Raw genomic sequence first — 23,662 nt, 5'->3', positions numbered from 1 at the left:
AGGCTCCTCCCCCATAAACTTCCTCCCCAGCATCACTGAAGGAGAGTTTACTCATCTTCTCTCCAAATCACACCTCACCATTTGTGCATTTGACCCCATCCCATCTCCTCTCCAAATTCACCACCACGCTTATCCCAGCACTAACTCATCGTTTCAACATATCGTTAACTTCTGGTACCTTCCCTTCTGCTTTCAAACATGCCACATCACACCATCCTGAAGAAGCCATCCCTGGACTCAACCTCTTCATTCAGTTATCGCCCCACATCGCTACTCCCGTTCGCCTGGAAACTCCTTGAACATCATTGTCTATGCTGAACTTTTCTTCCACCTCTCATCTAACTCACTTTGATGACCTACAATCTGGCTTCCATCCCTACCATTACACCATAACTGCCCTAACCAAAATGACCAACGACTTACTGCCAAAGCTAATAGACAATTCTCTATATATCTGACCTCTATCTTTCACACAGTGGATCACTCGCTAATACTACAAATCCGCTCTTCCCTTGACGTCAAAGACCTTACCCTCTCCTGGATCTCCTAGTATCTTTTTAACCACACATTTAGCATCTCCCACACTACCTCAGTTGTCCCTCAAGGCTCTTTCCAGGGACCCCAACTCTTCTCAATCTATACCTTTGGCCTGGGACAACTCAAAGTTCCATGGCTTCCAGTACCATCTATACGCTGATGATACTCAGACATACCCCTCCAGCCCAGATGTCACCTCTCTGCTGTCCAGAATCCCTGAGTGTTTATCAGCCATATTCTTCTCATCTCACATCCTAAAGCTCAAAGTGGACAAAATTGAAATCTTTCCTCTATCTCACATAACTCTCCTACCTAACCACAATAAAGGACATCACATTTTCCACAGTACTGGAAGTCCGCTGCCCGAGTAACCCTCGACTATGCCCTGTCCTTCAAACTACACATCCAAGCTCTTACCACCTCCTGCCACTTTCAACTCAAAACTATCTGTCCTTTCTTCAACCCGGAATCTACTAAAATGATGAGGGTATGCCCTCATCATCTGCCGCCTCGACTACTGCAATATCCTCCTCTGTGGCCTCCCTGCTAACACTCTTGCACCTGTCCAGTCCATCCTCATCTCTGCTGCCTGACTAATTCACCTCTCCCCTTGGTACTCAATCACTTCTACCCTCTGCAAATCCCTTTATTGTCTCCCAATTCCCTATTGTATCCAGTTCAAACGGCTAACATTGACCTACAAGGTCGTCCATAATCTGTCTCTATACATCGCCGAACTAATCCCCTGATATCTTCCAACACGTAATCTTCGGTCCTCACCCAATCTCATCCAAAACTTCTCCCGAGCATCCCCCATCTTCTAGAATTCTGTGCCCCAATATGTCCAATTATCCATCACATTTGGAACTTTCAGAAGGAACTTGAGAATCCAACTCTTCAAGAAAGCTTACAGCCTGCAATAACCTCACTGCCACCTCTTTCACGGCAGGAGGGGCTGAAAAATCCCCCAACCTACTGTCTCCTTCCCCCATTATCCTGTAGAATGTAAGTCAGCAATAGCATGGCCTTCTCCTTTCTGTACCAGTCCGTCATGCTTTGTTTGCTCACTGTAATTTATTTTTGTATTTAACCTTCTCATGTATAGTATCATGGAATCAATTGTGCTATAAAATAATAAGAGAAAAATAGCTGCCGAGGAGTCTGGCAGTCACTCTCAGAACAAAGGAGCTCTCTGCTAAGTGTTCCTGTGTATGGAGGACTTAGGAGACATAGCTGCTGTCAAAACAATTTATCTAATGTGTACAAGGGCCTTAAGACATAAAAAAAGGCACAGGAGAGGCTGCACTGTCCTAACGCAGCAGCATGCATGTCACAGGCAGGGTGCAAACTGCAGCTCACAGTAATGGGAGAGATGATTGGTTGTCAATAAGTATACATATACAGCACAGACGAAATTCAATGGCACTAGAAACATTCATAGTTCCTTCACAAATCCACTTTCCTAATAAAATATAAAGTTAAAGTGACGCCTGCCTATTGAATTACATTATAACATACTAGAGCCTACCAGAACTGACTGGGCAACTTTCTCAACTGTATCTTAGGAATGCTGCGCATACAGTAAACTGCATGTTGCGGTAAGGGATTTTTTTCTCCCATAAAGGCATTAAAACTTCTATGAAATTAAGAGCTACAAAACACATCCACATATATAGTATGATTTTATTTTGCTCTTAAATGTCAAAAAAATTACTGTCATGAGACAGGAATGCATGAGATAGAAATGGCTCAAACATCTTCACATGAAAACACGCGGATTCAGATTTCATTCACAATTTTTGAACCTGAAAACATCTACAGTTACATAGTTTAAAACTCTTTCCATCCATAAATCACATTTATTATTACTTTTTATTTAATTTTTTTTTTTTTTTTATCTAACAAACAGTAGTTGCCGTTACATTACCGGATGAGGCTTTTTTTTTTGTATACTTGTCATTTCATAAGCCTCCAACTTAATTCCTCCTTAGTAACAACAACTTTTATTAATTTTCCCTTTCCGAACAATTGCGGCTTTATCACACTATTTGAAAAATTCAAAAATTGGAAAATTGCTAAAGTGTTAATTTTTTCTTACAAAAAAAAAATAATATCTTTATAGGTATTGCATGATAAATACGCATCTTGTTCGGAATGGGAATTTTTTATTTTAATTTTTTTTTTTCAATTTCCTCAAAACCGAAGAATTTTTTTTTTTTTTTTTCTATTAGGACCACTGTAAACAAGAGAATACATCTGTGTAAATCTTTAGATAAATGTATGTGTATATACTCCCGTATGCACATACATATATGTAGATAGACAAATATAATCTATAGACACATACATAAACATTTTTTGCCATATAATTTTACTGTAGATATGTTTGTGTATGTGATGTCTTTTGGGCGGCCCCCCTTGTTCTCTTCTAATGACCCCTTTATCTGTAGCAATTCTCCTGAGAAGATACTGGAAGGGAATGACATTTTAGATGCACTTTGGAATGGCGCAATGATGTAAACTCTTGCACACTTAAGACTTGTGCATTTATTTAAAAAAAAAAAAAAAAAAACTCATCTAAAATATGAACAAAAAGTTAAATTTTTTTTCTTCTTTTTTAAATATTAACAAAGAAAATGCATTTTTTTTTATTTTACATTTCCCATAAAGGGGATTTGGCTGTGTGAGAAATGCATTAATTTGTCAAAAAAAAACTACTATAAAACTAACCTAAACTTAAAAAAGTCTAATAAAAAAAGAAAAAAAAATAATTTAGAAATGCCAAGCACCATTATCAGTGAATGTGAATTTTTTTTTTTTTTTAATTAATGGGTGATCAAATTATAATCCTACTGCAACCACAACTTGTCCCATTCCCTCCTTTTTTTCCCAAATGCAAATTGTATTATTTCACATAAGTAAATCATGCAAAATGTGAATTAGGTTTGCGCAAGAAAAAAAAATATATAGGAAAAAAAATAATTTTGCTTGGTCAGGATAAAGCAAGATCTTATTAAATATGCTGCTAAATATAGGCAGTAAAAACAGTCCTTAAAAAAAAAAGGTAGTTAGCAGCAATTAGGGCAAACTTTGTATGGCAAACGTTATCTAAAACTGTATGAAAATTGCATAATATTCACCAAAGTCGCTCTGAAAAGTCGAGCACGGTCCAGGATTTTACATTTTCATCTGAAAAATAATCCAGAGCGGACCACTCTTTGGCGTTTATGCACCAAGTAAATGTATCATTGGTAAAGTAGATCTTCTGTAAATCAGGTTTGCTTTTCTATTTGATATATATATATATTTTTTTTTAGATTTTATTGACCCAGTTTGACCCTAAAAAAAAAAAAAAAAAAATGTAATTATGTACAACAATCCATCGTGACATCGGTTCTTAAGTCTATCATCTACATTGCTGTTTGTGATTTTTATAGCTTTCTCGTCCATCTTCCAGCTTTGGCTTTTTTTTTGGAGCTTTTGTACAGCGTTTCCCGGAGCCTACATCACACAAGTATGGTGTCATATTCCAGCCAAATATTTTCCCGATAGTTAAACCCTTCTTCCCATAACGAAAGCTCACACACCAGGTACAAAAAAAAACAAAACAAAAAAAAACTTATCTACGACGCTGTTAAGACACTGGTGAATCTTCTCCCTGGGTTTCGGCTAGTGTAGGAGAATCCGTTGACTCCTCGTTTATTTCACTAGAGGCCTCTTGCCCGTTTTCCTCCACAGCTTCTTGACTGCTTTCTTCACTTTGCACCTCATTTTGATACTCTGTTTCTACCGCGTTTTCTTCTCCGGCATTTTCTACTGGACTCTCAGGAGACTCTACAGCTTCTGTGACTTCTTCGTTAGCGGCTTTTTGCTCGGAGGTAGGGGTGATTTCCTGCACAACCTTTTCTGTTACGGTCGGCGTGTTGGCTGCATTTATTTCGATTACATTGTCAGTTTGAGCGAGCGACACCTTCTCTATCAGTCTCCACTGAATGATGCTCATGTCCTTCCCTCCTGTTGAAATTAGGTGGCAGTCGCTGTGAGTAAAGCTTACATTGGTTACATGACTGCTATGAGCGCTGTACTTGTGACTTGGAGCCTTAAAAAGAAAAAAAAATACAAATGTAAAAACATGACCGGGGAGCAAGGAGTGTGTGTATAGTAAATATATAAAAAAATAATACACACACACACACTCTACACACACACACACTCTACACACACACACACTCTACACACACACACACACTCTACACACACACACACACTCTACACACACACACACACTTTTTTTTATATAAATCTTACTTTTTTATATATCAAGAGAGTAAATTGGTTTTAACAGAAGTAGCATTGCAAAAATGCCTTCTGGTTTTAGCTTAGGGCTCTACAGGGCAACATGAAGATTGCTAATAACAAGTGTCAATGGGCTCACACTTGTAACCTGCTGTGATTGTAAGAAAAAATCCAAACACTTTAAAATTTTCGGGAGCACCTGACTTGAGCGGCAACTGTGAAAGAAATAATTTTTTTGTTGCATAAAGTATCCTCTGATTTGCATTTTAACGCTTCAGCCTATATTGGCCTTCTTCAGAACTAAAAAATAATGAACAACCAAAATTACAAATATACATACATATCAGTGGAAAATGCCAGTACATTAGTTCATCATGGAAAAACAGGAACCACAACAAACAAAATTTATATTAAATTTGTACTGCCATTTTCCACTGACATGTATATTTGTAATTTTGGTTGTTCATTATTTTGTAGTTCTGAAGAAAACCAATATAGGGCGAAACGTTAAAATGCAAATCAGAGGACACTTTATGCAATAAATTTTTTTTTGCACTTTTGCATTAATTTTTGGAGTGCTGGATTCTTTGCTATTTTGGAGTGGAATCCTATCCATGCACCCCTATAGGAGTGCCACGCAATATTTTCAGTCTTAACGGGAACCAGTCACGTCAGATATAGCTGTTAATCTGCAGGTTGATAGCGCTCGGAAAATGCCCGTATGGAAAGCGCGGCACCCGGGAGAAAAAAAATACTTCTTCTGGGAACCACTGTCTGTCGTCAGAGGTGTGCTGGGGTGGCTTTAGTCACTGCCCATGGTACTGTGAGCGGTGGCTTTAAGCACGCCCCGGCACTGCACTAAAACGTGAGCTTTCAGTCAATGTGTCCGGGCATGCTACAACCGCCGCTCTAAGTGCTGCGAGCAGTGACTGTAGGCGCGCCGGCATGCCTGTATGACTGAAAGCCGGTGGCTCCGGGAAAAAAATAAGCTCCATTTTATTCAGGGAGCTGTGCATTCAGATTAACCCTATATCTTCAGGTTAATAGCATTATTTTACGTGACCGGTTCCCTAAAAGTTACGACTCCCGTGTGACCCGTTACTTGGCGGCCAAATTGCAGCTCTAAAATGAGCACAAGTATGTGCGAATTATCTGCTAGTTGCCGTTGTGCAATGTCTCATCATGCATCCCTGCTTTGCACAGTGTCCTCACCAGCTATAACATAACTACAAATCCCATCATGTTCCCATAGCTGGAGAGCCACAGGTGTGTTTGCGAAGCAAAGGTGTTAAAAATGAGGACAGTGGGCTTAATATGGACTAGGTTTCAGTACACTGGACACATGGTCATTTAGTCTGTATTATGTCTTTAATTCTATGTAATTAACAGTAAGACTAATAGTTACGTGGTCTGGATTCTCGTTACCTTTGGTTTGGAGCACGGGTACTGAAATAGGTGGACTTTGCAGAAATCATCAGCGAGAGCAATAACTTTTCTGTTGCGAGATCGTACTAATGCGTTAATATCTGTGCCATCTGATCCTTCCGGCCACACGCCTAGAAGGGGGGAAAAAAATATACACTTTGTTTCTTATTACTCTTCTTCCAAGAGCCATGACTTTTTTACATTTCCGTCAATATATCCGTACGAGGGCTTGTATTTTTTGTTGTACTTTTGAACAACAGCATTGATTTTACCATATAATGTTCTGGAAAATGAGAGCAAAATTCCAAGTGCGGTGGAATTGCAAAAAAAGTGTAAGTCCACAATTGTTTTTTGGGCATTTTATTTACCATGTTTACTATACGGTAAAACTGACCTGGCAATATGATTCCTCAGGTTATTACGAGTTCGCAGATACCAAAACATGTGCAGTTTATTTTTAATGTAAGTTGTGATAAAAAAAAAAGTACTGAAAATTGCATGAAAAAAAGTTTTTGCTTTTGTTGCTATATACCGAGACCTGTAGCGTCTCCATTTTTTGTGATCTGGGGCTGGCTGATGGCTTATTTTTTTGCACGCCAAGATGATGTTTTTATTGATACCATTTTGGGGTAGATACGATGTTTTGATCACCTCTTATTGCATTTTGTTGCGGCGGCCAAAACAACACAATTCTGGGGTTTTGATTTTTTTTCTCATTATGCTGTTTACCAATCGGATTAATTTATTTTATATTAGGATAGATCAGACATTTCTAAACACAGCGATTCCAAATATGTATATATATATATATTTTTTTTAATTGTTTTATTTTCAATGAGTCAAAGGGGGGGGGGGTGATTTGAAATTGTGTTTTTTTTTATGTTTTTTTCATATTTAAATTTATTTTTTTTCACTTTGCACTTTAAAATAGTCCACTTGGGGGACTTGAAGCTGCGATTGTCTTATTGCCTATGCTACACACAGCAGTGCATAATCCCTGCTATGTATAGCAAAACTCACAATCTCCTATGAACGTCGGCCACAAGCCGGCGTTCACAGGAAGATTGTAATGACAGTTACAGGGGTCTTCACCTGGACTCTCAATAACGAGAACTTCTGATCTCCATAGGTCATGTCTCTATGGATTTATTTCTGGAGCTATATTTTAATATCTAGCATGAAGCAAGGTACGGCAAAGACCTAGAGTTAGCTGCTGCCAGCTTCCTCGCCTGTCCTCCTGCTCTACACAGTTGTAGAATATAAACTCTACATGGACTATAACAGATCATCTAACTCTCATATCTACTCCATGTAGGGCTACTGACCGAACACATGAAATCCTAGCACACACGTGTACGTCGCCCAGTCGATGTCTTTGCAGTCTGAACGATTCCGAATTAATTTACAACCACTTGGAATGTCCCCTGGAAATCAGAAAGAATTATTATTTAAGGTAGCAATTAGGGTAGGGGGAACAGATATTTCTGCAACACTTAAGGGCTTTTCATAATGGGCGATTATCATCAGATTGTACAAGAAAATTAGAAACATTGGTTTAATCAATTGATCAAGTATATAAATGATATTTTGCTTATCGACTGTCTGTACATTGAGGCCACCATGAAGACAACACTTTTCCAACTTATCCAAGGATGTCACATCACAATGACGGCCAGACAACATGTGGCGTGTTTACAGTGGTGAGAACACACAACTTACTTACAAATGTTGTTTCTCAATGCCCATAAAAAAAATATAAGAAAACTTTTGGCACCCAATTCTCCTTCTAAGTTCACAAGATCAGTATTTGGTCAGTATTTGACATCAGTATTTGTAAGCCAAAATCAGGAGTGGGTGATAAAAGCAGAAGTGGTAACTTTTTTCTATTATACTTTTCCTATGATTGTTCCACTCCTGATTTTGGCTTACAAATAGTGAGGTAAAAATACTGAACGTGTGAACGTGACCTAATACAGGGAACCCATTGCATCTTCTATTAATTGAATGTACCACACCCTTTATGTTACTTACAGTATAATATTTCATAATCTCCTGAGTTTGACATTATGTATTTGTTATCCGGGGACCAGTCGAGGTGGGTAATGTAACTGGAATGTCCCTGGGAACAGCAAAAGAAAAAAGAAATACAGTATGATTGGTGTTCGGAACCTTGGTGGTCATTAAATCCCCCCTAAGATCCTGCATGTTGCATAACAGCATCTAAACTTTGCCTGGAGTATTCCCTTAAAGGGGCTGTCCATTACATGATACCGATGACCTATCGTCAGATGGTGGGGGTCCAACACCCAGCAGCCCCACCGATCAAGCAGCTATGTACTGTTCTCGGAAGTGGCCACTACATATTGAATGGAGCTGTGCAGTGCTGCCGGAGAAGAGCTGATTGCTGGGGATGGCAGGTGTCAGGCTCCCAACATTTGGGTATTGATGACCCATCATATGGAGAATTTCTAAAGCATTAGTTCTCAACTCCAGTCCCCAAGATGCACCAACAAATCATGTTTTCAGAATTTCCTTAGTATTAAACAGTTGATGGAATTATTACCTGTGTAAAACTAATAACATGATCTGTCGGTGGGTCTTGAGGACTGGAGTTGAGAACCACTGCTCTAAAGTTTTGTCCTCCTCTGGGTCTTTAATATATACACTACCGTTCAAAAGTTTGGGGTCACCCAGACAATTTTGTGTTTTCCATGAAAACGCACTTTTATTTATCAAATGAGTTGCAAAATTAATAGAAAATATAGTCCAGACATTGACAAGGTTAGAAATAATGATTTTTATTAGAAAGAATAATTTTCTCCTTCAACTTTGCTTTCGTCACAGAATGCTCCCTTAGCAGCAATTCCAGCATTGCAGACCTTTGGCATTCTAGCTGTTAATTTGCTGAGGTAATCTTGAGACATTTCACCCCATGCTTCCTGAAGCCCCTCTCACAAGTTGGATTGGCTTGATGGGCACTTTTTGGGTACCATACGGTCAAGCTGCTCCCACAACAGCTCAATGGGGTTGAGATCTGGTGACTGCGCTGGCCACTCCATTACAGATAGAATAACAGCTGCCTGCTTCTTCCCTAAATAGCTCATGCATAATTTGGAGGTGTGCTTTGGGTCATTGTCCTGTTGTAGGATGAAATTGGCTCCAATCAAGCGCTGTCCACAGGGTATGGCATGGCGTTGCAAAATGGAGTGATAGCCTTCCTTATTCAAAATCCCATTTACCTTGTATAAATCTCCCACTTTACAAGCACCAAAGCAACCCCAGACCATCACATTACCTCCACCATGCTTGACAGATGGCGTCAGGCACTCTTCCAGCATCTTTTCAGTTGTGCTGCGTCTCACAAATGTTCTTCTGTGTGATCCAAACAACTCAAACTTTGATTCGTCTGTCCATAAAACTTTTTTCCAATCTTCCTCTGTCCAATGTCTGTGTTCTTTTGCCCATATTAATCTTTTCCTTTTATTAGCCAGTCTCAGATATGGCTTGTTCTTTGCCACTTTGCCCTGAAGGCCAGCATCCCGAAGTCGCCTCTTCACTGTAGACGTTGACACTGGCGTTTTGTGTGTACTATTTAATGAAGCTGCCAGTTGAGGAGCTGTGAGGCGTTGATTGCTCAAACTAGAGACTCTAATGTACTTGTCTTGTTGCTCAGTTGTGCAGCGGGGCCTCCCACTTCTGTTTGTGCTCTCCTCTGAAGGGAGTAGTACACACCGTTGTGGGAAATTTTCAGTTTCCTGGCAATTTCTCGCATGGAATAGCCTTCATTTCTAAGAACAAGAATAGACTGTCGAGTTTCACATGAAAGTTCTCTTTTTCTGGCCATTTTGAGAGTTTCATAGAACAAACAAATGTAATGCTCCAGATTCTCAATTAGCTCAAAGGAAGGTCAATTTTATAGCTTCTCAAATCAGCCAAACCGTTTTCAGCTGGGCTAACATACTTGTGCAAGGGTTTTCTAAACATCCATTAGCCTTCTTACACAGTTAGCAAACACAATGTACCACTAAAACACTGGAGTGGTGGTTGTTGGAAATGGGCCTCTATACACCTATGTAGATATTGCAATAAAAACAAGACGTTTGTAGCTAGAATAGTCATTTACCACATTAACAATGTATAGAGTGTATTTCTGATTCATTTAATGTTAGCTTCATTGAAAAAAAATGTGCTTTTCTTTCAAAAATAATGACATTTCTAAATGACCCCAAACTTTTGAACGGTAGTATATCTAGCTTTATGATGTTAGACCACATCAAAGTTGAACGTGTAGGAAAGAAATAAGCCTGAAAAAGCAAAAAAACTGTAGTTTTTTTTCTATTGAAACTCCTTTCCAAAAAAAGTTTTGAACTCCATATTATATACATACATATATATACACAGGTGCATCTCACAAAATTAGATCATCAAAAAGTTAATATATTTCAGTTCTTCAATACAAAAAAAGTGAAACTCATATAGAGTCATTACAGAGTGATCTATTTCAAGTGTTTATTTCTGTTAATGTTGAGGATTATGGCTTACAGCCAATGAAAACACAAAAGTCATCTCAGTAAATTAAAATACTTTATAACAGCTTGAAAAATCCGAAATGTTGTCCTACTGATATGTATGTTCAGTAAATGCCCTCAATACTTGGTCGGGCTCCTTTTGCATCAATTACTGCATCAATGCGGCGTGGCATGGAGGCGATCAGCCTGTGGCACTGCTGAGGTGTTATGGAAGCCCAGGTAGCTTTGATAGCAGCCTTCAGATCTTCTGCATTGTTGGATCTGGTGTCTCATCTTCCTCTTGACAATACCCCATAGATTCTCTATGGGGTTAAGGTCAGACGAGTTTGCTGACCAATCAAGCACAGTGATACTGTTGTTTGTAAACCAGGTATTGGTACTTTTGGCAGTGTGGACAGATGCCAAGTCCTGCTGGAGAATGACATTTCCATCTCCAAAAAGCTTGTCGGCAGAGGGAAGCATGAAGTGCTCTAAAATTTCCTGGTAGATGGCTGCGCTGACTTTGGTCTTGATAAAACACAGTGGACCTACACCAGCAGATGACATGGCTCCCCAAACCACCACTGATTGTGGAAACTTCACACTAGACCACAAGCAGATTGGATTGTGGCCTTTCCACTCTTCCTCCAAACTCTGGGACCCTGATTTCCAAATGAAAATTTGAACTCTGGGACCTTGTGGAGTGTGTCAATGACTGCCTTCTGGACATCTGTCAAGTCAGCAGTCATAATAATTTTTATAGCGCCAACATATTCCGCAGCACTTTACAAATTTTAGGGGGACTTATACAAACAATGCAGACTAAACATAACTCAGTCTTCCCCATGATTGTGGAGCCTACTGAAACAGACTAAAAGACCCTTTTAAACGATTAGGAAACCTTTGCAGGTATTTGTTGTAATTATTTTAATTCACTGAGATAATGACTTTTGTGTTTTCATTGGGTGTAAGCCATAATCATCAACATTAACAGAAATAAACACTTGAAATAGATCACTCTGTTTGTAATGACTCTATATAATATATGCGTTTCACTTTTTGTATTGAAGAACTAAGTATTAACTTTTTGATGATATTCTAATTTTGAGAGATGCACCAGTATATGGAGTTCAAAATGACTCTTGGAAATATAAGTTAAAAAATTGTAGTTTGGCTTTTACAGGCTCTTTTCTTTCCTGCACTTTCAACTTTGATGTGGTCTGGGATCATAAAAGAAGAGCTGAGAAAGACAGAAAAATTACAAAGCAAAACCATCATAACAAGCTCACTGACTCACTCATAACGCATAGATGACTATAGAAGGCAAACTGTGCAAAATGTTTACTAAAAATGAATTACAAATTTGATTTTTAGCCCCAAATATATGCATTGAAGAAAAAAAATATATAAAAAACAAAAGAAGAAATGCACCATGGATCTACATTATTCCTCTGCACTACTCACAGAGCACTTCCCGTATCGGCTGTATTTTCTTCCATTCTCTGAGACATTGTAGAGGTAAATAAAGTTATCATGTGAACCCACGGCAAGCAGGGCTCCATCTGCAGGGGGAAAACAGGTTCTCAGGAGCAATTCTGCACAAATCTGTATTATGTCTGCTGTACATTTATAAGTATCCAGTAAGCCCTATACCCATCTAGAAGTCAGTGGCAGCATTTGCACTCATGGTGTGATTGTCTGCAGCGCTGTCTATTAGATGTCAGGACAGCAAACAATAATGGACACGGGTAGCAGCACCGGAGACTGAGAATGCAAGTAAAGCACAGTTTTGGGTTTTTTTTAACACAAACTGCAAACTGGAAAACCCCTTTAAGCCTGATAAAGGAGCGACAGGGGGAGAAGAGCGCTCCTGGAGAAGGGCAGATGACTTCCATTCATGACACATAGTGAACATACTGTAGTCCTTCTGTGTCTGAATGTCCTGGGAGTGCAGCAGAGATGGCGACCTGGACACAATGTTACTGCCAGCAATCATTTACTCGCGAGGAATCACTCACCGACTGAGTATCGCATCACCGAGAGCTGCTCGTTACCATCTGTGTGTATGGAAACCAGATCTCTCGTCTCTGCATCCAGGACAAACCACCTAAGAAATAAGGAAAATACCTTGTGTGATTATAAAAAGCAGAAAGCCAAGGTAAGCGCTCCATCACGCCACGTGACCATCTCCACACATCCAACATTGGCTGTTTAGGTCTTGGATTAATTTAAAGGGACTGTGTCATCAGAAAACCACTGAATGAATATATTATGAAGTGTATGTATATATATGCATGCATGCATGCATATATGCATATATATTATATATATATTATATATATATATATATATATATATATATATATATATATATATATATATATATATATATATATATATATATATATATATATATATATATATATATATATATATATATATATATATATATATATATATATACACACACACACACACATATACATATATATGCACATTTGTGAAATATAAAAATCAAAAAAATATTGCATCGTTCACATTGGCCACTAGGCCTAGTATTGGACTCCTACTTCCTGCTCTTCAAATGGACATGAGGAGCGATAGACTGACTCAGACCCTATTTAAATAGAAGTGCTATCTGAGCATGCTCTAATCTTGGCACGGGTCGTTGTGTAGGGAATGAGGGGTGGAGGTGAGCTGTTACATTACCTATTGTGAATGGTGGATCCTGTGTTATCTACTGTATATAGAGTCATTGTGCAGGAGGAGGAAGTGAGCTGTGACATCACCTATTGTGAATGGTGGATCCTGTGTTATCTACTCTTGGGACAATAGAACATGAATGGTATATTTTCCTGGTGTATCAAAAGAACCTGTTTTTTTATCCTACCCTTAAATATCTCAGAAGAAAACCACTGTAATGTAATTAATACTTCATGCGTGTTATGCACTTTCAGCAGCTATTCTCTATACATATGTATCTTTATGTCTCTATGCCCATAGATATATGCAAAAAATTATTGGTGTTATTTGCAGTATACATATAGCCATTTCCAATTATATTACACATAGGGGACAACATCCAACATATGAAGGTAATGCTCAGATAATTATTCTGCATAGTTCTGGGATCTGCGTTTGACCCAATGATGTAACACCCAAACATAATGTGAAGACACGATTGGTGCCGGCGGTGCCATGTCTGTTAGATCCAGCAGCAAGTCTATTCAACAGGCACAATCCTAAATCACCTATTCACAGGATTGGTGATAAATGTGTGACATACGGATGGCCAATCACTTGGAGCATCATCGTTTATGAGAAAGTTCCCAGTGTGAATAAACCGTACTGAGCATGTGCGACCACTACCAGTCTGTAGAAGTGGTCGCACATGCTCACTATTGCTCCATTCACACAGGCTTGGTACTCAATCCCCTTTGCATTGGGGGCATCAGCAGGGAAACTCAATCATCTGTACGATCTGAGAGCCACTAAAATCTCAGGATTTACCTCCCAGAATGAGTTCCAATAGCTACAACTATTCCACTGGGGTGGAAGTCAGCACAGTGTCCAGGTTCCTGAAAAAAAAAAAAAGTAAATTCAGAAAACTATACAAGATTTTTTTTTTATACTTTTAATATAATTTTTTATTATAATTTTTTTTCATTAATTCCAAAGGAAAACAAAGAAAAACAAGTGACATCAAATAAAACAATGATTCTGCAGTCAGTAATCTTATAGGGTCTAGAGAGGACAGAGCTACCTAAAGATGGGAACATTTAAAGGGGTAGACTATTTTGAAGAACGCTCAGATGAGCTGACCACAGGGTGCCCTTCCACTAAGACCTCTAGAAATTAGCAGATAAAGGAAACCAGTCATGTTTTGCATATAGAAGTAGCGGTATGGCTACATAGGAGCTCGTCCTCCAAATATAAATGATACCTTTTTTTCTTTTGTTCCAAGATGCTCCAGAAGAAGCCATATGCAAATCAGGCTGGAAGTGCAATGGGGGGTTGTCAATGCACTTATACTGCTTCTTTCAAGTGCACTCACACGCCCACAATGCACTTTCAGTATGATTTGCATATGGCTTCTATGTTCAACTTCTCATGAAGAGTACAGAAAAAAAATTATAATGTCTGATGACTGGGGGTCCAATCGATCAACAGAATAAGGATCCCAATCCCGAATTCTTACACAGCACTGCATGGTCTCTGCTGCAATTCCAGTGTCGACAGGACAGATTGATATCGCGCGATGCTGTACTCTGTCACCTTTCTCAGTCTTATAGCCTTGCAACTATGACCATTCAATCTAGATCCCGAGCGGGGAAAAATTGGGAATTCGGACCCCCGTTGTAGTATTGACAGGTGTCTTAGGATTGTTTAAGATCCCAAACAATCACATTTAATTACCCCTGTGATGGTGATCACATTATAAAGCGCTTGAGGTGGTGCGAGTCAATTCGCACGACCCGATCCAGTGGCCATGTCAGAACAGCAGACCTGTAAACAGCCTCTTACCTGCCACCATCTGTGTCTTCTATGTTGACAAGCCGGCCAGGCGCAACGTCTCATGTGCGTCACGCCGGGACGATGACATCGCTCCCCAAATGCCACCAAGTAAGAGGCTGTTCAAGGTTTCTTAAAACTAAAATATTCCTCCTAACATCTACTTACATCCAGCAGTCGGGTCCACTCCAGTGTGTGGTCCACAGAGTTCCATAAACAGACCTGCTTGTCTTGGGCACATGTTAAGAGAAGATCCTTAAAAGGGTGCGTTGCCAGACCCCAGAGTTCATCTGTGTGACCCTGCATTTTTTAGGAGAAGTAATTTCATCAGATCCTTACAGGAGCAAAAATCGATAATTAACAAATAGATGCAGAAAATAGGAACTCACCTGAACTTCAACCTGGAAGCCATCATTAAAGGTGCCTCGCAAGATAAAGTTCCTGGATGTGCCTATTAGAAACTGGTCGATTTTGCCCTCTGCTACAGCTCGGATGGTGCCATATTGATCTGGAACCTAGAAGACGGTTGATCAATGTAAATGAAATGGCAATTAGTCTCATTAGTACCATAAAGCTTTCCCTTATTAAAATTTAATATATCACAAAGATGCATCTCAGCCAAAAATGTCATAAAATGAACCTTCAATTTTGCCTCCATGGCCACTAGGTGACAAAAAGTGTGAAATAATTTTTTTCAGGTTCTTGTCCATTAAAAAAAAAAAAAAAAAAAAGTCAATGGTCCAATTGACTTTACTAAAGGAAATATATTTTTGCCTACGATGATAAAAGCCATCAGTCCCTAACTAATTAGAAGATGGTTGACGACATCCATGGTGGTGATGCAGATACGGCGTTATTGAAACTTCCAGCACAGAACATCTGACGTCTCCGGTCACAGGAGACAATTCCCAGTCACATCTCCAGTCATTATGGCCTAGACAGGAGAAAACCCTCTGACATCTCTAATATGGAAAGTAGGGTCCTCCTGGGATACCCCTTCCTTTATGGTTAGAGGTTGCAAGCCAGTGGATCAATATATAAACCAGTAGTGAATGACTCAACCAGGAACATGTCTTCATATACAGCTGGACTTCCTAAAAGCCATTTCTACGTAAATACTTTTAGGCCAAACAAAAAAGACAAAGTCCTCTAGGATTGCTATGATTTTTCTGGTTAATGTAACTGCAATCTACAGAGAACCCTTCATCAAGAAAGCTTACAAATGAAAGTATAAAAGTTATCATTAATAAAAAAAAAAAAAAAAAATTTTTTGGCCCAAGAGCATTTACGTTGATTTTTCTGCTAACTCTGTCTCAATATCATTTTTTTTATTGTACATCGTAAAAGTAATTTCCAAATTTTTCAAATAGGTCATTTACGAATTGGAAGAGAAGCTTCCGATGATCACAAGGAATGTCATCTTTTGCTTAAAACGTGTTTATGTAACGGCTGAAAGACGTTCAACTGAGGCGTCCAAACAAAACCTGCCCGAGGATTGAAAGAAAACGAATGAGTGATAAAATAAGAGAAACAGATATAAATTATCAGCTCGGATTGCAGTATAATACAGTACCAAGTGTACAGTAACATACTACAACACCCCAATATAAAGCAAGACCATGAAATACCGCCACGAACACGAGTGCAGAGCCACTATAAAAGTCTCTCTCCCTGGCGCACCCAACATATTCATGCTTGTCTATTGATTTTTATGAACGGCTTGCAATACTATCCTTCTTCCTGCACTGGCCGCTATAGGGAAACTGTGAGAGCAGCTGTATCTGCAGCAATCAACTGATCGATGGGGTGGGATCTGTTGATTTTAGGTGAATTTCACGAAACAACTATATATAGATGAGAACACGTCACATTCCAGCAATATTTCACTTTAACAACGGCAGCTAACGAGACATGAAATCAATATAAATCCAGCATGGCCTCTACTTTCAACTCCTTCTTGACATTTTCCATATTTAACCCCTTAACCCCCGAGGGTGGTTTGCACGTTAATGACCAGGCCAATTTTTACAATTCTGACCACTGTCACTTTATGAGGTAATTACTCTGGAACTATTCAACGGATCCCCCTGATTCTGAGACTGTTTTTTCGTGACATATTTGTACTTCATGATTGTGGTAAAATTTATTCGATATTACTTGCGTTTATTTGTGAAAAAAACTTGGCGAAAATTTAGCAATTTTCAAAATTTGAATTTTTATGCCCTTAAATCAGAGAGATATGTCACACAAAAGAGTTAATAAATAACATTTCCCACATGTCTCCAAATGCAACATGGTGTCCGCTAACAAATTGAATGTAAAATCGGCTCAAATTGTTAGCGGACACCATGTTGCGTTTGGAGAGCCCCTGTGTGCCCAAACATTGGAGCTCCCCCACAAGTGACCTCATTTTGGAAACTAGACCCCCCAAGGCACCTATCTAGATGCATAGTGAGCAGTTGAAACCCCCAGGTGCTTCACAAATTGATTCGTAAAAATGAAAAAGTGGAAAAAAATTTTTTTTCCATTTTTACGAATCAATTTGTGAAGCACCTAAGGGTTCCAAGTGCTCACTATGCATCTAGATAGGTGCCTTGGGGTGTCTAGTTTCCAAAATGGGGTCACTTGTGGGGGAGCTCCAAAGTTTAGGCACGCAGGGGCTCTCCAAACGCAACATGGGGTCCGCTAACAATTTGAGCCGATTTTCCATTCAATTTGTTAGCAGACACCATGTCGTGTTTGGAGAGCCCCTGATGTGCCTAAACAGTGGAGCTCCCCCACAAGTGACCCCATTTTGGAAACTATACCCCTCAAGGATTTTATTAAGGTGTATAGTGAACATTTTGAACCCAGAGGTACGACACAGAATTTGATAACATTAGGTCATCATATTGAATAAGTTGTCATTAGTCTTGAGCGCAAGTGCTCGCTACTTGAGTTTGCATCAGGTACTCAGGTATGCACCATGTACTGCGTGTGCTCGAGTGACATGCTCGAGTCCCCGCCCGGATGTTTCACGGTTATTAGATACCCAAAAAAAAACATGCGGGGATCGCTCGTGCATGGCAGGCAATCCCCGCAAAGTTTTTTGGGCCGTGAAGCATATGGGGCGGAGACTCGAGCATGTCACTCAAATACCCACGATACTCCATGCATACCAGAACACCCGATGCAAACTCAAGTAGCGAGCACTTGTGCTCAACACTAGTCGCCATATCGTCATCTTTTTTTCTTACTTTTGAAAAAAATCCCAACCCCAGCACAACCCTAACCCGAGAGTTTATTTTTTACGCCGTTCCTCATGCGGTATAAGTGATTAGAAGACCTTATTCTTCGGGTCGGTGAGACTACAGCCATACCAGAATCATATGGGGTTTTTATGACTGACAGCTGTCACACACTAAAAGACGCATTTTTTGTAAAATTTAGTTTTTGCATCGCTATATTTTGAGAGCTATAATTTTTCCAGATTTTGGCAGACAGTCATTTGACGGCTTTTTTTTTTGCGGGATGAGTTGACGTTGTTATTGGTGCCATTTTCATGCACGTGACATTTTTTGATCGCTTTCTATTCTGATTTTTGGGAGGCAGAATAAACAAAAAACAATTCAGGAATTTTTTTTTTTTGTTTTTAATTTTATTCTGTTCCGCGTGTGGTAAAATTGATAAGGCAGCTTTATTCTTCGGGTCAGTACGTTTACAGCGGTACCACATTTATATCGTATTTCTATGTTTTGCACTTTTACATAAAAGCAATTTTCTATAAAAAATTATTTTTTAGCATAGCTTTATTCTGAGAGCCATAACTTTTTTATTTTTCGGCTGATGGAGCTGTATGGCGGCTTGTTTTTTGCGGGACGAGATGACGTTTTCAGCAGTACCATTTTTATTTATATTTGTCTTTTTGATCGCGTCTTATTCCATTTTTTGTTTGGCGGTATGGTGATAAAGCATTGTTTTTTGCTTCGTTTTTTTTTTTTTTTTTACAGTGTTCACTGAAGGGGTTAACTAGTGGGACCGTTTTATAGGTCAGGTTGTTCCGGACGCGGCGATACCAAATATGTGTGCTTTTATTGTTTGTTTGGTTTTTTTTTATAATAATATTTATTGATGGGTACATTATATTTTTATTTTCGGTGGATTATTTTTTTTATTTTTTTTTTATATTTTTACAATTTTTTTTTTTTTTTTTTCACTTTGATAGTTTTTATACTTTATTACTTTGTCCCACTATGGGACTTTCACTTTTTTTTCTCTGATCGCCTGCATGGCACAGGAATGTAGCAGCATCCCTGTGCCATGCAGGCTGTCACCGCTGGACAGGGAGAAGATAGTTAGGAGATGCACTGCGCATGTCCAAAAAATCTTCCTGCTGTCTGGTGACCCGGATGTTGTCATGACGACATCGGGTCGTCATGGCAACATCCTGGAAGCCACGGCAGACCGCGCTGGAAGCCGGAAGAGGAGCTGAGTATCTGCGATCACCTCCCCTTGCCTCCGCAATGCTGCGATCGACTTCGATCGCAGCATCGCGGGGGTTAATGTGCTGGGAGCGGTGCGTGACCGCTCCCTGCACATAGTACCGGGTGTCAGCTGTGACAATCAGCTGACACCCGGCGGCGATCGCCCCCGCACAGGCTGTGTGCGCGCGCGATCGCCATGACGTACTAATACGGGTCTGGCTCTTAAGTCCCAGGGCACAGACGCGTATTAGTACGTCAAATGTTGTTAAGGGGTTAAAGGCTGACGAGCAAAATGGTTTCTTGTAACTTGCCATATATGTATGCAGCTCAGGAGCGGTGAGTATGCACAATAAGCGACATGCAGCTGACTCTCTGCTGCAACTGCTAGGATTGGAGTAAACACCGATCCCGAACATTAAACCCTTTAGATGCCATGTAGATGTCCAATCACGAGGAATGGAAGGAAAGGAGATGGGTTGCCCGGGCAGCTGACGACCTTAAAATCCTATTCGAACGTAGTGCCTCTAATAGCCTGAACTCCCCTCCCTTCTCCTGCACTCCCTTCCCCTCCAGTCGCCTTGCCTGCAGGTATACAAACTCTACCATGTGACAGAAGTGATGACCGCTCTCACCTCAATCTCTCGCTCCGGGTTGAGATTATGATCCCATAGAATGACTTTCCGGTCCTTCCCACCTCCGGTGAGCATCATCCCGTTCCTCATCTGGCAAAGTGTGAACACGCTGCCATCGTGAGCTTTGATTTGCTTGCTAATTTGGTAGACACCTTAAAACATAAAAAAAAAAAAAAAAAAAAAAAAAAAAACATGATTTAACAAGACATTACTGGGCACGTTGCACCACCAGGAAATCTCACCATGCATCTTATGTGTGCAATATTTTTTGAATAAAAAAAAAACACCAAAATTGTCAAATACTACAGTCAGCATGTACTCAACTTCTAACCACCTACATGCCTCATTCTCTGCCATGTATCAAACCTCAGATCGATTAATAGTTAAAAGGGAATCTGTCAGTAGGACCAACCCTGCTAAGCCGTCTATATTGGCATGTAGGTCATAGGAAGCTGAATAAAATGATTATCTTGATATCTGCGATCTGATGTCTTATTCCAGAGAAATCCACGTTTTTCTTAATATGTAAATGAGCTCCCTGAGAATCAGAATTCAGACCTTATTTTATATGAAAGAGGGTGATACCAGTGTGAAACATGTAATGACTGACAGTCTGATCTCTTGATTTCACTTTGAGAGGTTGTGCCCAAAAGTGAGCACAATGCCATTGATACAAGACCGAGGCCACATCATGTTAGCTAAGCTTGAGCTTGCCAAAGAAAAAAGCCAAGTGGTAACAATGTATGCAAGCATTTGTTGGGTAATTCCCAATTAAACTCCAAAACAGACCTGGTGCAAGGTAATGAAAAACCTCCATTAAAATCTCAGTACACAAGTTTCTGCCCTTAAAGGTCCATTTTTCTAGTAGAAGCTGCATTTGTAATAAGACAAAGCACAGCTCTGCTGTACTGTGTTAGTTTTTATCAGGCACAGCTCTGCAGCAGAGATTTTAACAGTTCATTTACAGATTAAATAAAATGTGGATTTCTCTTGAATACTACACATCAGATTGCAGATATAAAAGATGTCATTTTATTCAACGCTTTATGACCTACATGCCCATATAGACAGCTCAGAAGGGTTGATCCTATGAAGATTCCCTTAAAAGGGTTTTTCAGTTTTCAGAAAACCCCTGTCTGTAGCTTGTTTTAGATAAGTAACTTATTTGCGCACCCTTACCAGGTCCAGAGCAGAGGCTCAGGCGCAGCTCCTGGTGAGTGTTATTGTGTGCAGTACTAACATCTTGTCAATACCACTGCAGCCAATCGGTGAGTTCAGCAGCTCTGCCTGAGTGAATGGCACGAGCCACAGAGCTCATTGATTTTGCTTCCTCCCGGATGGGTCTACCTTGGGAGAGGCAATCTCCTCCACAGAGGAAAAGATCAAAGCAATATGAAGAGCTGGAAATCAATACAACCTCCCTAATGACTTTTATTATATTGCATTTTAATGCTAACACAGCACAGAGTTTTCCTTACTGCCACAACTCGCTGATGTTCAGCTGCAGGCAAAAAAAGAGAAAAAATTGATTTGTGATTTACAGTTTTACTTGGTAGCCATAACTGGGAGAGCTCTAATTGCTTATTTGACATTGTGGATGATTCATATAATTAATCCAGGTACTGGATAAACTGGTGCTTGGGGCTATAACTCACTCATAATAAACTTTATTATCTATTCAAAATATATATAGTGGAGATAAATCTACATAACCCTGTAAAAATGCCAGCTTTTTGTCATGTAAAAAAAAAAAATCATTCCAAGAAGAATTATTTTAGAACTTTTTCCATTTTTAATGTCGCCCAGAATTTGTACAATTGAAAAAAAACTAAAATCCATGTGGAAAAAGAAAGAAAATAATGTAGTTGCATAAACATGCACACACCCTAAACTAATGCTTTGTTGAAGTGCCCTTTGCATTTATGACCGCAATCAATTTGTTTGGGTAGGAGCCCATCAGCCACAGCACATCTCCAATTGGCAATCTCTGACCAGTGTTCCCTGCAGTAGCTCCAAATCAGTCAAGATTGAGAGGGCATTTCCTGTGTACAGCGCCCTCTCTTCGGGTCACCCACATATTTTCAATTGGATTCAGGACTGAGCCATTACACAAATTTGATCGTCTGACGAAGTCATTCTTTTGTTAGTTTGGAGGTCGGTTAGGGTCATTTTCGTGCTGAAAAGGTGAAATTCCTCATCTGTTTAGCGGAGGACTGAAGGTTTTGTTACAAAATTTACTGATATTTGGAACGGTTCATAATTACCCCCTACTTGACTAAAGCCCCAGTTCCAGCTGATGAAAAACAGCCTTAAAGCATAATGCCGCCTCTACCATGCTTCACTGAGGGTATGGTCCCCTTTTGGTGGTGTCAGTGTTGGCTTTGTGGCAAATATATCTTTTGAAAATATGTCCAAAAAGTTGAACCTTGATCTCAAAGACCATAACATGCTTTCCCACATTCCATCAGAAAACTTGATGTAGGTTTTGGCAAAACATAGCTGGGCTCGGATGCTTTCCTTGGTGTATAAAAAAAAAAAAAAAAAAAAAAGTTTCAGTCTTGCAACCCTACAGTCCAGTTATATAAAGAATATGGGAGATTGTTGTCACATGCAGTGCACAACCTGTACGCACCAGAAACTCCTGCAGCTCATTTGATGTTGCTTTAGGCCTCTTGGCAGCCTCCCAGATTAATTTTCTTGGTATTTCCTCTATTGTGCCAAATTTAAGCAACTTCTTGAGGTCTTCACAGTGATACATGGTACAGCTAATGCCTTGGATGCTTTTTTGTTTGTACTCTTCTCTTGACAACTTTTAAACAATGAGATCCTTTTGCTGTGTTCCAAGCTGTTTACGGACCATGGTTTTTGCAGGAAAATCCTACTAGATCAGCTTTATAAGGGGATAATCACTGTAAATTATGGCAGCTGTGTACTCACATATTACAGGAGTGTAAATTTGATGGTCTAATCCTTAATTATAAGAGAGCGATCACACTTCTGCAATCTTCCCGCCCATCAAAATTATTTCAGTTTATCAATAGATTTGAACGAAGGATGGGTGACATTAAAAAGGTGGGAAAAGGTCAAAAAAAATTTTTTTATACATTTTTTACATGACAAACATCTGTCATTTTACCAGGGGTGTGCAGGCTAATTATAATATATATCTATACATGTGGGGAAAGAAATTACTGGTGACATTTTGTCACCATGATCCTCTAAGATACCTATCTGCATCATTAAGTCCAGTCAGACATAAAAGGGGTTGCTCACTTTGGATAATTACTAT

General features: G+C 39.5%; 1 protein-coding gene across 8 annotated transcripts in view; it reads right to left on the bottom strand.

Annotated features, from left to right (window-relative positions):
• Window positions 1-2,200: 2,200 nt before the first annotated feature.
• The window catches only part of EML4 (EMAP like 4), a 123,225-nt gene continuing 101,763 nt past the window's right edge, over window positions 2,201-23,662 (bottom strand). For all 8 annotated transcript variants that reach the window (XM_073672029.1, XM_073672021.1, XM_073672022.1 and 5 more), the window contains 10 exons: window positions 20,374-20,525; window positions 15,668-15,793; window positions 15,447-15,578; window positions 14,277-14,344; window positions 12,785-12,873; window positions 12,231-12,328; window positions 8,290-8,377; window positions 7,584-7,682; window positions 6,259-6,389; window positions 2,201-4,636 (listed from right to left, as the gene is read on the bottom strand). In XM_073672029.1, the coding sequence (XP_073528130.1) occupies window positions 4,172-4,636; window positions 6,259-6,389; window positions 7,584-7,682; window positions 8,290-8,377; window positions 12,231-12,328; window positions 12,785-12,873; window positions 14,277-14,344; window positions 15,447-15,578; window positions 15,668-15,793; window positions 20,374-20,525 (1,448 nt within the window). In that variant the 3' untranslated portion in view covers window positions 2,201-4,171. The remainder of the gene's footprint in view (window positions 4,637-6,258; window positions 6,390-7,583; window positions 7,683-8,289; window positions 8,378-12,230; window positions 12,329-12,784; window positions 12,874-14,276; window positions 14,345-15,446; window positions 15,579-15,667; window positions 15,794-20,373; window positions 20,526-23,662) is intronic.

Source organism: Phyllobates terribilis, unplaced genomic scaffold (genome assembly GCF_046119375.1).
Source record: "Phyllobates terribilis strain yellow unplaced genomic scaffold, ASM4611937v1 Scaffold_3__8_contigs__length_932513732, whole genome shotgun sequence".
In the NCBI taxonomy this organism is placed as follows: domain Eukaryota; kingdom Metazoa; phylum Chordata; class Amphibia; order Anura; family Dendrobatidae; genus Phyllobates; species Phyllobates terribilis.
This window is presented reverse-complemented; position numbering and strand designations above follow the sequence as displayed.